General features: G+C 47.8%; 1 protein-coding gene across 1 annotated transcript in view; it reads right to left on the reverse strand.

Moving 5' to 3' along the window:
- Positions 1–13,765, reverse strand: part of LOC119372539 (serine/threonine-protein kinase TBK1) — a 145,425-nt gene that overhangs the window by 88,204 nt on the left and 43,456 nt on the right. Inside the window, exons 11-12 of the mRNA XM_037643019.2 lie at positions 10,250–10,431; positions 2,232–2,333 (exon numbers count right to left, since the gene is read on the reverse strand). Of these exons, the coding sequence (XP_037498947.1) occupies positions 2,232–2,333; positions 10,250–10,431 (284 nt within the window). The remainder of the gene's footprint in view (positions 1–2,231; positions 2,334–10,249; positions 10,432–13,765) is intronic.

The raw sequence follows: 13,765 nt of genomic DNA on the forward strand, positions 1-13,765 counted from the left end.
CTTTCTATAATGTTACTGTGAATTTTCCCTGATGGGGGCACAATTTCCCCGAGTTTTCCCTGAGTATTTCCAGACTATCCAAAATCTCCGACAATTCCCGGTTTTCCCGGTCGGTAGACACTCTGGAAACCCAATATAACGAAAGCCCTCAAGAAATCTGGAGTCCCGGCGAACGTCCATAGAAATAGAGTTCAATGCATTTTCCCCCTCTTTACAGCGAAGAGATTTTAAACAACACTCTCGCAATAACGAAAGTTTCAGGTAGTGATCCGCAACATTTTTTTCAACCCATGAGATAGTTGGGAACCCAGAAGCCTGAAAACAGTAGCACTGCGCATTCGACAAGTCCGGCACATGTGTTTCTGCCAACAAGCATCGGTGCGACCATTGATGTTTACATTGTCAGATGATGATGATAGCAACAAGACTTCTTTTCTTTCGCTGAGAATGGTTTTTTGCTAACACCTCTGTTAGCAACTACGTCGGCACACGTTTCAAGTGACGACACCCACAAAAGTGACGTCGTGCCAACAGACATTCTGTAGACTGCCTAACTGCTTGCTGCCGCGCATCTCCCCGTGTGCACGCCGAGATCTCCTGCGCTTTGCTTACGTGCAGTGTTGTTTGGCCCTTCGGAAAGCTGCAGCCTCCTATTAAAAAGTGCAAGTTTTTGATGCTTCAGGAGAAGTCTAGGATCATCGTCGAAGCTGCAAAAGGCAGAAAAAGGCAGATGATTTCAACAGAGCAAGATCAGCGATTTCTTTAAAGGGATTCTGAAACAATTTCTTGAAGTTTTGTCAGCATTTAGGCTAGAGCATCATCCAATCATTCGCACGCACCGTGTACCAAGGCCGCTACGGACGATTATATACCATCCTTCTCACCACTGCCTTGCCTTTACTCATGAGACACACTGGCGGTCGCAGCGCTCTCATGACCGCACTCGATGGTTTGAGCTTCGCCCAGTCATGGCCTCCGAGATTGCGTGCAGACAGGTTGTGCGCAATCTCTGAGGCCATGACCCAGTCCGCCCAGCAGCACGCCGTCTGGCAACAGAGACGAAGCTCGCGGAGTGGTTGATATCTGCCGTGATGACAGGTGCCGCCAAACTACCAGCTGTGGTGCGATCTTGTACGCGTTCCAAAATAAGCATGGAGGTGTGGCATTACATCCAGCCGCACGTGACCGCATGCGATTGGTCAATGCAGGGCCGTGACTTCCGTCGCGGTTCACATGGGCCATTCGCGTGCGGCTGGATGTAACGCCATGCCTCCGTGTTTATTTGGAATGCGTACAAGATCGCACCACTGATCTTATTATATTCTCCTTTACGGCGACAACCTGCAAAGGCATGCGGACAAACAAAAAGAATTCGAAAATGATCATCGATAAGCGTAAACTCGGGCAATGTGGTTGTGCCTTCAGGGGTGAAGTTACAGCCACAGACACGTGGATCGTGGCGTTGACAGGATAGAGAGAGCGCAACGCTCATTGCAGTCATGGGCTGCAGCGATTCCACTTGCCAGATGCCTCACAAACATTAGACGATGTCACAGCTTTACAAGTCACCAATTGCTAGATATGTGGCACACAACACAGCTAGGGCAATTCATTGTGTCCAAGAAAAGAAACCTTGAGATAAACACTGTCGCTCAGCTTACGTCAAAACGGAGCACACTGTAACACAGGCAGACGACGCTCGCTGCCCACAGGGGGTTCCGTGACATAGACTGGACATATCCAATCAGATTGTAGATTGTATGAGCGGAAAACAGCAGGAATAGAAGGAAATAACTTGACAGGACAGACGCTCAACTTACAACTGCAGTTTATTGGAAATGTTTTTCACATGAGAGCCCGGAATCGCACATGTGCAGCCGCCTTATCACAAGAAAGACAAAACCAACATGTTGTACCAACAATACCGCCCATACACCACTAAAAATTGTGGTGCAATGGCAAGTTGGAGCGGAAAGTTTAAGACAGCAGCATCAGCTGTCTTTTCTTTCTACAAATTAGCTCACTCAGCAAAAGTCTTCTCAAGGCAAGAGCGGTGCCTCTGCTGTTGTGAAAGAATAACTTACTGACGCAAGCAAAATCACTTTTCTCCTTTGTGTCTCTTTGACATGCGCAGCCCCAACAGGTTGACAGTCTCTCATGTCATGTCAATGTTCATCGACATCCCCCAAAGCTGTACAGTCCTCAGAGGTTGACAACTGACAAAGACTCACCTGACTGAAAGTAACCTGAGCTGTTGGTCAAGCAAGTTGTTGATGGTCTTTGCCTGGTTCAGCTTGGCCATTTGCTTCTCTGTCTGCTCTTCCAGAACACAGCTGCAGCAAAGAAACAAGTTGGGAAATTTATGGAACAGTCAACATACGATGCAGGTTTGGCATAAAACTGTGTTATATCATCAAGGTTTTTAATTAGAGCTGTGCAAATAGCAAAATTTTGGGTGCGAAGCAAATTCAAACATTAAAGTGTGAGTATGAATCGAATACAATATTTTTTGAATATTTCTCGAATATTTTTTCGAACACCTCGAAGCGAAATTACAGAAAAAAGTTCCAAGGGATCTCTAAGCAGACGAGTGCCTGTGCTCGTCTGGTCTTGTGTTGTGTGGTGTTGCGCTTTTTAACGACGGTTCCCATGTCTAAGCATATTCTTAGGAGATAGCAACATGAAAGTGTTTCTTTTGGCTAGGTTGGTGAAGCGCTGGAGAGGTGGTGTTCCCTAGTTGTTTTATCAAGAATGAGGCAATGCAGAGGCCGAATTGTATTTATTTACATGATTTGGTGCAACCAATGTGATGTCAACAACACTTAACACGTGAAAGGAAAAAGACGTTATTTTCCTCAGCCTCTCCTCCTCCTTCAACTTCTGTGAAGGCCCAACTGATGTGGCGGATAAGGATGCACTCCCTTTAAGTTCCGAGTTCCTAATCTGCCCCATAGACGTCAATGTATAAGAACATCTGAAATTTCGGATGCTGAAGCTCTTCGGTGTCCGATTTTTCGGATTTCCTGCCCAAACTACAGGTCCGAAATGGTTAAAGCCCCCACCTCTACCGCATCTATCATCTCGTAGGTTCGAAGCAGCGCTTTCGTGAGTCAATCTGTTTGTGGCCGTATCAGAGTCCAAAAGGCAGCTTTGCCACAATGCCAATGTGTGATAGGGTGAAACATATTAAAAACCTGAAGGGGCCAGTGTCACAGCGCACTGCGGCGATGTCTCTACAGATAAGCACTGAAATGCACGGAGGCATGATGGCAGGAGGCGGCAAACGCACCAGTATGGCTCAATTGCCGACAACCCTTATGACAAGCATCTTCAGCTAACTGCTCAGTAGTGCATGTGGCCTAGCGCAGTGGTATGCGCTAGGCCACAGGCCGAATGCACCGCGCCACCATTCATGCTGCCTTCGTGTGAGACCAAACACTCCATGTGATACAGCTATAACCTATTATGCGCTTTCCAGGTATCAGCGGCACTCATCACGCCATGCAATTTGCAGTTGGCATGTAGTTAAGCGGGGTCCCTACAGGTACCGAATGTACAGTCGAGCCCACATATAACGGTCCCACTTAAAACGAACGATGCCCATGTGACCGTGGAAATATACATTATCTCTATGGCGCAAAATCGCACTTACAACGAACGTCTCCGAGCCCTGCCGATCGGTTACAGCGAACGAAGACGGCGCTCCGGCGACTTCCCGGGACACCACTTTCGACCACCGATAAGCCATCGATAAGCCATCGGCGAGGTGCCCATAGATTCCTATTGTTAACCCTGCCTCCGCTGCAGTCTAGTTGTAGCTCCCCCCACCGTTGTTTCGTTATGCACCCCTCCGTCCTTTGTCCCGCATCCCCACTGACTTCGACAATTCGTGATTCGTTCCGCGTGCATGCTCACCGAGCGTGAACAGGCCCTAAATTTTTCTGACACGTGCACAGCCGGCGCAGGCTACTCTTCCAAGCAAGCTACCCGAACTGCCCTCCCTCTCAGCTCCATCGCCAGTCCCCACTAAAGTCCCTAGATTTTTCCCTTCTACCTAAGTACCGACAACTGCCTTCTCTCCCGGCCCTCTCTCACGCGAAGCCGGTGTCTGCCGCCATTTTCTTCCTAACTTAGAAGATTTACAAAGCCACGTATGTCTAAGTATACATTAGCCACGCATCTTTCAGCGGACAATATGCTAATGCGACGTGCCTTTCTTCTCCCGCCAACCCCCACCTGTCAGTAGTGAGCGGGGGACGCGTTTCACCAGGTGTTGGAAAAGCGTTAGAAAGAACATGGCTACCGAAAACGAGCGTTAGCCAATGAGATTCGTCGGGGGCGCTTCAATGGTTGCCGGTACTTAAGAAAGAAGAGGGAAAAATCTAGGGACTTTAGTCTCCACCGCTCCGCGACGCTGCCGCATCCGGCTTTTTTTTTTTGGCTAGAAATGAGCCCAGAGAAGTTACACGTGCTTGCTTGTCTTATCACACGTGCGCGTCTTGCTCATTGTTGGTGTTCGCGTAGCGTGCGGTCAGAATGGCGGATGATGGCAGGAAGCGAAAAGCGTTGGACATTGCTACCAAGCGAGCCATTTTAACAGAGCTCTCTCAAGGTGTGAAAAACTGCGAGTTGGTTAAAAAGTACGGCGTGAGCAAGTCAACCATATCGACGATCCTGAAAAACAAGGACAAGATCATCAGTGCCGATGCCAACTCGACTGACAAAAAGTGTCTGCAGAGGGCCACCTACGCGAACGTGGAGGACGCGCTACTGAAATGGTTCGTCGACGCGCGGGCTCGGAACATTCCCGTAAGCGGTCCTATGATGCTGGCCAAAGCGAAAGACTTTGCATTCCTGTTGGACTTTCCCGACTTCTGCCCCGAAAATGACTGGCTACATCGGTTCAAGGCGTGCCATGGCATTGTTTTCAAATCGATAGTTGGTGAGGCGGCCTAGGCAAGCGACCAAGACGTTGCCTCGTGGCTTGAAACAAATCGAGACACCATTTTAAGCTATGCGGAGCGAGACGTCTATAACGCAGAAAAAGCTAACGCCATGAAAGGCGACACGTGCGCTGGCGGCAAACACAGTAAAGTGCACGTCACAGCACTTTTGTGCATGAATATGGATGGCAGTGACCGGCGTGTGCCCTTCGTAATCGGGAAGTCGAAGAAGCCGCGTTGCTTCCGGGGCTATGTGCCTGTGTGTTACAGGCATAATGCAAAAGCGTGGATGACGCGCGGTTTATTCGTAGAGTGGATGCGCGAATTCGACCGCGACATGCACAAGCAAGGCAGGCGCGTGCTGTTCGTGGTCGACAACTGCTCCGCGCACCACGTACAAGCCTCTCTGACGGCAGTGACCCTGCTTTTCCTGCCGCCCAACACGTCGTCTAAAGTGCAACTGCTTGACTTGGGCATCATTCGCGCGTTTAAGAGTTATTATAGGCGCCGCGTTGTGGAGCGCTTGCTCATAGCTGTTGACTGCCCGGCAGCCAACCTGCTGCTTCGGGTGACTTTGTACTCAGCTTTGGAAATACTGAAGGCATCGTGGATGGAGGTGACGGCAAAACTGTTTCCAAGCAAGGCCGGCTTCGTTGACGTCGGACCCGATGCCGAGCCTGAAGCTCCCGAAGACGACTGATGCGGCGGCGATTTGTGGCAGCGCATCGTCGACTCCGACATGGGAGAGCGGGACACCTGCTGGGAGGACTTAATTACGGCCAATGATGATGCCGACACTGCGGAACCGTGCACGGATGAGGGCATAGTGAATGAAGTGTGTGGCAAGAGCGATTCGGAGGAATCGGATGACGACGACGACAAAACTTCGGAGCCAGCGCCCACACGCATGCCTGTAGCAATTGGCTACATAAATAGCCTCAGCCAGCTTGTATATGCCAAGGGCCTCGGTGAAGAACACACTGCTGCCTTAAATAAACTCGAGACTGTACTTATCACATCTGCACTGTCGAAACAGACGTGCATCACGGACTTTTTCACAAAAAAAATAAATTTTTGGTTTTTCACTTGCAACTTTTTTAAAGCTGTGTTTCATTTACTACGAACTTCGGGATATAACGAATGGATGCCACGTCACGCTCAGGTTCGTTATAAGTGGGCTCGACTGTATTCACGAGAGCCTGGGCGCACACCAAAATGCCTGATAAGTGTACTGGGAGGCATTAAAGTTATTTCAGATGTGGTTGTGACGATTTGACTGCTTGAGCGAAATAAAAAAAACATGAATTCATTTTTTCCGACAATTTCACCGCCCCTAGAGAGTCTGAAAAAATCGACGTTGACTGCATTTATCTTCCGGAAAATCGAATACTTCGAATAGTCAAATTCCGGTGTGAATTGAATGAATAGCAAACACTATTAAAAATATTCGAAAATTCGAATACTTGCATACGCCTATTTTTAATACATTATTGCTCTGAGGGTTTTGCCAAGACCAAACTGATTCATCGTAAAAAGGCGGGTCGTCACAAGACTGGGGGATGTATAACTGAGGTTCCACTGCACATAGTCTACGTACTGTAATGAAATGAGATATTGTTTGGTGTGCGCCCAGGCTCGACTGTATTCACGAGAGCCTGGGCGCACACCAAAATGCCTGATAAGTGTACTGGGAGGCATTAAAGTTATTTCAGATGTGGTTGTGACGATTTGACTGCTTGAGCGAAATAAATTGTGTTTCATTTACTATGAACTTCGGGATATAACGAATGGATGCCACGTCACGCTCAGGTTCGTTATAAGTGGGCTCGACTGTATTCACGAGAGCCTGGGCGCAAAATAAATTTTAAAGCTGTGTTTCATTTACTACGAACTTCGGGATATAACGAATGGATGCCACGTCACGCTGTGAGCGAAAGTAAATTGCAAGAAAAAAAAAACAGAGAAAGCAAAGTTGCTAGATTTCAGACTACCATATTTACTCTACGCTACAGGCACCCTTTTTTCAGTAAAATAGGTCCTAAAATCGCATGTGTCAGAATCGAGTACAAACTGAAAACCACTCCCAACTTCCTATCATGATCGCTATTACAAGGCAGTGGCAGCTTACGCATAGCTGACAATTATGCAGTGATGCTACCGAGGACTTCCGATTTGGAGCAACATTTGGAGCAGCAGATTTTTCATTCTGGAGCACTTTAGAGCAGGTAGTTTTCCATTTGGGAGCACCCGGGAGCAGCGAATTTAAGTTTCTGGAGTACACAGTAAGCAAGTTGTGTTTTACATAATTGATATGGAGCTCTTATGAAGAGCTAGATAAATACACTTGAACCTCATTATAACAAAGTTGCATCTGCCACGAAAATAACTTCGTTATATCCGAAAATTCGTTATAAACGTTTATTTGTAACACTGTAGCTATGACAAGACTATTCTTCATTTACTTTGTTATAACCGATATTTTGTTATATCCGTGTTCGTTATAACGAGGTTTGAGTGTATTTCCACCCGTGCAGATCTCCTGAAGAAAATGCTCTTTGGAGCTAGCAATGCTATTTCACTCGATAATGTGAAAGTAAGGGCAGTCATATACAGTAGAATCCCGCTGTTACGTTCCTCACTGCTGCGTTTTCCCGGCTGTTACGTCGTTTTCCGCCGGTCCCGGCATAGCTCCCATAGGATACAATGTATTGGGAACCCCGCTGTTACGTCGTAACTGTCAGACCGTTCCTGCATGATACGTCGCAAAGTGCGCTCGGAGCCGACCGAGTGACTACCGAAGAGAGCGGTCATTGGTGCATTTTCACGCAGCTTGGCCTGGTTTGACCGTAACATTAGCTGCATGAGAGGTGCAAGCAACACGATCTTTCGACTGATGCAAACAAATGCATCGCCTTCGAGATTCGTACTTCAAAGATGGCGTCTATGACGTAATTGCTCGCGAAAGCAAGGCCTTCAAGATTGGCATTTACTATCGACAAAAGCATAGCTTTTAAGATTTGTATTTTACAAACATGGCGTCTATGACGTAATTGCTTGCGAAAGCAAGGCCTTCGAGATTGGCATTCACTTCTGCCATCGCGTTGGCGTAGATTCATCATCATCGTTATTTGTCGGAGGACGGGAGGAGTTGGAGTTGGTTGGAGCTCGCATGGTCGTGCGCGTGGTTCGCAGTCGGACACGCCGCGCTGGTCGTGATGCGTGTGCTTAGTTCTTTCATGCCTACAGCTGTTGGTGTTAAAAAAAATCACATACGTTGATGACATTTCTGTGGATGAGGCCGTCCCCAGCTCTGCGTTTCTATCCGTCGACTAGATCGTGGCTGAGCGCATCAATTTTCGTGCTGCTCGTAGCATTGAAATAAAATTAATAATAATAATAATAATATCTGGGGTTTAACGTCCCAAAACCACGACATGATTATGAGAGACGCCGTAGTGGAGGGCTCCGGAAATTTTTGACCACCTGGGGTTCTTTAACGTGCACCTAAATCTAAGTACACGGGCCTCAGACATTTTCGCCTCCACCGAAAATGCAGCCGCCGCGGCCGGGATTCGATCCCGCGACCTTCGGGTCAGCAGTCGAGCGCCATAACCACTAGACCACCGTGGCGGGGCCATTGAAATAAAATTCTGTACCACTAAATATTTTGTCGTTTTTCCTATTTTTCGGCTCTTGCGTTTCCCGTCTCTTACGTTTATTTTCTACGGTCCCTTCAAAAACGTAGCAGCGGGGTTCTACTGTAGTTGGAGGCCGTGGAATAACCTCTTCAGCCATTTTTTTCGACACAAGCAAATGAAATACTAGATCAATGAAATTAAATCTATGAAATAACAGACTAAACACGATTACACGCCTATTGCTCCTGCCACAAATCTATAGCCTTGATGATAATTATTGCACTTTAAAATAACAGAAGTGTCATAAAAACGCTGTGACATGAAACAAAGCCTCAATGCTGACAAAACCCCAAAACTAGAGGGGGAAACTAAAGGGGAAACCCCAAAACTAGAGGGGAAACTAGAGGGGGTATGCAGGACGAATGCAACTACAGTCAACGTCCGATTTTTTTGACTCCCTAGGACCGCAAAATCGTCCGAAAAAACGAATTCGTGCTTTTTCATTCCTCTCAAGCGGTCAAATCGGCACAGCCACGTCCGAAATAGCCTTAATGCCTCCCAGTACACTTATCAGGAATGTTGGTGCGTGACCAGGCTCCTGCAAATACATTCGGTACCTGCCGTGAACCCCGCTTAGCTACATGCCAGCCGCCACTTGCAAATTTGCGTCTCGTCATGAGCGCCGCTGATACCAGCAAAGCGTGGAATAAATTACGGCTCTCTCGCGTGGAGCGTTTGGAAATGATGACGCGGAACATAAAGACTGTGGCCGACGAGCGGATGACTCGTCCAGCTTTCCCCAATGCGTGTGCGCACGTAAACGCGCATGCACACATCGCCGAATCTCCACCGATACACAGCATTTGCTGTCGTGTGAAGCCGATCATTTCTATTGTGTTTAGCACATTGCCAACTAAGCTGACACAGTCACTGTACTGTTGCTGTACTGTACGCATGCATTTGTCATGAAAGGGTTCGTGATGCCCACTCCGTTCCTGACCGCACACGGGTGCGGCAAAGGCGAGCTGGTTTCGTTCGTGAAGGCAACACGTCTGCGCGGCGCACTTAGCGGTCTCACACAAAGAGGCAACATGAATGGCGGCGCGGTGCATTTGGGTTCTCGCCTATTAAATGCGTGCAGTACGCATGCAACTGTGCTAGGCCACATGCACTGCCGAGCAATTAACTGAAGATGCTTATCGTAAAGGTTGTCAGCGATTAAGCCGTACTGGCGCATTTCCCAACTGCCGCCATCACGCCTCCGTGCATTTCCGCTGCTTATCCATAAAGACATCGCCGCACGGCGCCGTGATAGCGGCCCCTTTGAATTTCTGGTCTGCTTCACCCCATAACACTTCGGCATTGCGGCAAAGCTGACTTTTGGACTCTGCTAATGTCGCAAGCAGATCGACTCGCGAAAGCGCTGGTTCAAACCTACGAGTTCATAGATGCGGCAGAGGCGGGGTCTTCAATTAATGCCTTTCGTGTCCGCAATTTGGGCAGAAAGTCCGAAAAATCAGACGGCAAAAAGTTTCAGCGTCCGAAATTTCGGACGTCCTTATACACTGACATCTATGGGACTGGTGAGGCGCCGCGAAAGCATCCGAATTTTCTAGCATGTCCGGAAAATCGGGCGTCCGAAAAATCGGCAGTTGACTGTATACACACCTCAGTGCGTGAGGTGCCTTGGACAACTGGCCGTGGCAACGGCACAGCTTATCAAGGAGCCGCTGCATTGCATGTGCAACACTGCAGCATGTCTTGGCAAGGGAGGCGTCATGTTCCAGCGTCGATGCAGGAGAGGCAAATGCTGGGAATCGTGCTGTCTGGGCACCTGCACCTGGCTGCACCTGTACCAATATTCCAACACCAAGGTTGTGAGACTGTGGCAAACACCCGCTCTAAATGCAGTACGATGCAAATATGAAAGTAATAAAGAAAGGAAGCTGAACAAGAACTGAGCCCTGGCTTTGTTGATATCCCACACAAATGTACTCAAAGAATTGACATCATGAATGCTAAAGATCAAAGAAGCACTGAAGGGAAATACAGTCAAAGTTTATTTGTAACTATGCAGGATGGCAAAATGAACAACTTCAATTTCAATTTCAACCCATTTATAACAAACTCTACAAACTCTAACAGTGCTACAAGAAGTAGTCATTATATCAGTAGTTCGCTGTATATGGGCTCTCCCTTCAAAATGTGTGCAAATTAGGAACCAAGTCTTTTTTCACGCAGTTTTATTAAAGCGCTGACAACCCCCATGGTGACAAGTTAAGCCTTTTCGGGTCATGAAGCAATGCCTGCTGTGTGCTTACGAGTGAAAAATTAAACTGCTTTTACAATGAATCGAATATGTCGCTAGCAAGAGAGTGCAGAATTCCCGCGAACAAATTCTCTCAGACCTCTTCAATATCTCCACTCATCATGCCAGGCTGATCAAACCTGTAGCTGCGTTGCCTCAGCCAGAGAAGATGTTGAAAAGACCGTGTATGGGTGCGGAATGCAGCTTGTTAAGTCAACACGGTAACAAGGTTCATGCGGACAACGCACGCTCGAATTCCCCACGATGCTCTGGTGGTCCTGCACGACGAGGCGCGACACGTACGGGTTGCCTAAAAAAATGCTTGCAGTAAGCTCGCTGTCAGTGCAGCAATGTCTATTGTTGCCTGTGCATGTTAACTTGGCAAAAGCAAGCTGCTTTCATTTCTACAAAGCGACGCACACTTGAAAGCGGTCTCGACAACGTGGCGGCGGCGGCGAAGTTGCGAACAGCAGCGTGGCACGCTTAGGTTGTTGCCTTAAAAGCGTGCAGTATGCTTAACCCTTTCGCTGTCACTAACGTACTGGTACATCTTCGAATTTCCTCCCACCCACCGCAGTGTCACTGACGTACCGGTACATTCTTCGTTGTGCGTTCAAAATACGTGCCTAAGTGCAAAGCTGCCGTGATTTAGCATGAATCAACCAGTTGCACCACCTGTCTAATCTTCCCAGAAGCAAGTACTTTCATCCTTCACTATGTTGGTACATTGAAGAGTACAGAGCAACTGCGCCCACCATTCTTAGCTGGGGGGTAGGGTTGCTCCACGCGATTACAGGTACAAGGGTTGTTCTGCCATGTGCCGTGGCTTTGCAGGTTTTTTCACTTTTTTTGTGTGTTTTGTTCGTGTGTCTGCTACAGTGCGTCAATTTCAGAGACGCAGGCCTTTGCCTCCCCAATAGACCGAAACACGACTCGATCGCTGCTTTTGGTCGCTTGCTGCGGCCACGCATGCTACTATAAGGAGTGAACAAGGTTCTTTTATTCCCTTTCCACCCCTATCTGTTATCTTGACTTCACAATGTGCCGTTTCTGTGTGTTTCAAGATTCAGTGATATTACTGAAACCAAGCCAACACTGGCGGTGTGTCATGGCCAGAAACACCTGATAGGGAAAGGGTTAAAATAGTGCTATGCCACGTGTGCGGCTGAGACTCTTATTGTGAGAGGGTTGTCGGCAGCAAGTCATACTGGCACATTCGTAAATGGCCACCATCTTATCTTCGTTGCTTATTTATGCTTATCCGCAAAGGCACTGCCGCAATCACGTGGAAATCGGAACCACGTGGAATCAGCCGGTCGTTGCGCTTGCTCAAATGATATAGACCTTTTACAGTACGTTGCGGCATTAGCTATTTCAGGGGTGCAGTTAACTTTTCTCTGATGAAAAGTTATTGCAGTTATTGCATCTTGCGTTGCATGGAATTATATGGTTCATCGTAGGTGGTCGTAGCTGTAGAGATTGGCATCAGAAAATGTTGAGCTACAAAAACTGGTCACCAGGCTTCAGGCTCCCTCTCTATTTTATTTTTTCCTCACTGCCATTCTGCCCTGAAGAATCCCTTGGAAATTGAATAACCTCATTTGTGACGTCCAAAATCTGCGTGCAGTGATCGTCGATCTAGGATATCTTCATCCGGATTATAAAGGAGCGATGCACGCATGAGTGCATACCTTTCTCGTGCTTTAGAAGGTCTGTTTTAATTTTTTTTTTCACTTTGTATGCGCCATATCCTCCCGAGACCTGAGTAAGTTTGTGGCCACACAGGTGACATCAAAACAAATTTTTCGAATGCACACACATACTTTATTAAACTATAAAAAATTTGTGTCTCTACGGCAAACAGCATTTGCACACCAGAGTGTGCATTATAATGCACACTAGGTCTCGATGCACGGGAAACGAACAACACTCGCTGGAAGCATTCTTATTTGTTGTGAGACTGCTTGTAGCAGTTTCGTGCAGATATGGTGCAAAGGAAGATGTTGCACATGATGCACCAAAACTTTCTGGGTTTCGGCTCCCTTAGTTTCAGCACCTCGACATGTGAAAATCCGTCATGAGAAGATCCGTCATTGCCACGGTGGTCGCGGACAGTTTCCACCAGCGCCTAATCTGACATCTCCTCGGTAGTGTTGACGCAGTTGTCCGAATTAAAAAAAAATTGCAAAGCTGCACATCGTCAGGGGCTGCTCCATGCGCGCAGTGAAATCACCTATGCACGCACGGCGTCGAAAATGAAGAGCGAACTCCATATGTGGCGTGGCCCCACATACGCGGCGGAAACTCCAAGTTTAACAAGGAGCAAGGTTTTTTTTTTTAGTGGCGTCACCTGGTGTCACGTTAACGAAGTGCAGTTCAGAGACTACTGTAACAACTGAACAGTGGCGCTGCCAACACAAAAAGTGATTTCTTTTTTTTTGTTTTTTTAAAGAGAACCAGCGCGGTTAGCGTGGTAGCACGCCCGCACATGCGCCCGTGTTGGCAAGAACACCGGCCCAAGGGGCGCAAGGCTGCCTCATGCACACCCGCAAGCATAAACGAGTGCTCGCTGTCGCATTGCAGTCGCCAGGGCTTCGAGCGAACCATGCGCGACGCCGCTGCTTCGCGCTCTGTCATTGGCGGGGCAACCACAGAAGATGCCTACGGCTCCTGCTTGTGCCAAAATGACAAAATTCAAGGCAAAATCCCTAGGCTATCGGCAGCAAAAATTCGTTATATCAAGGATGTCCCTTGCTGCCACTTTGTTACATAGAAGTCGCAAATACATGTGCTTCTATGGAGTAATGGCAAGGAATAGAAAAACTTGTAACATCGAGGAATTCGTTGTATGAAGGTTCATTATAGGCAGGTTTAAC

This window comes from Rhipicephalus sanguineus, chromosome 10 (genome assembly GCF_013339695.2).
Source record: "Rhipicephalus sanguineus isolate Rsan-2018 chromosome 10, BIME_Rsan_1.4, whole genome shotgun sequence".
In the NCBI taxonomy this organism is placed as follows: domain Eukaryota; kingdom Metazoa; phylum Arthropoda; class Arachnida; order Ixodida; family Ixodidae; genus Rhipicephalus; species Rhipicephalus sanguineus.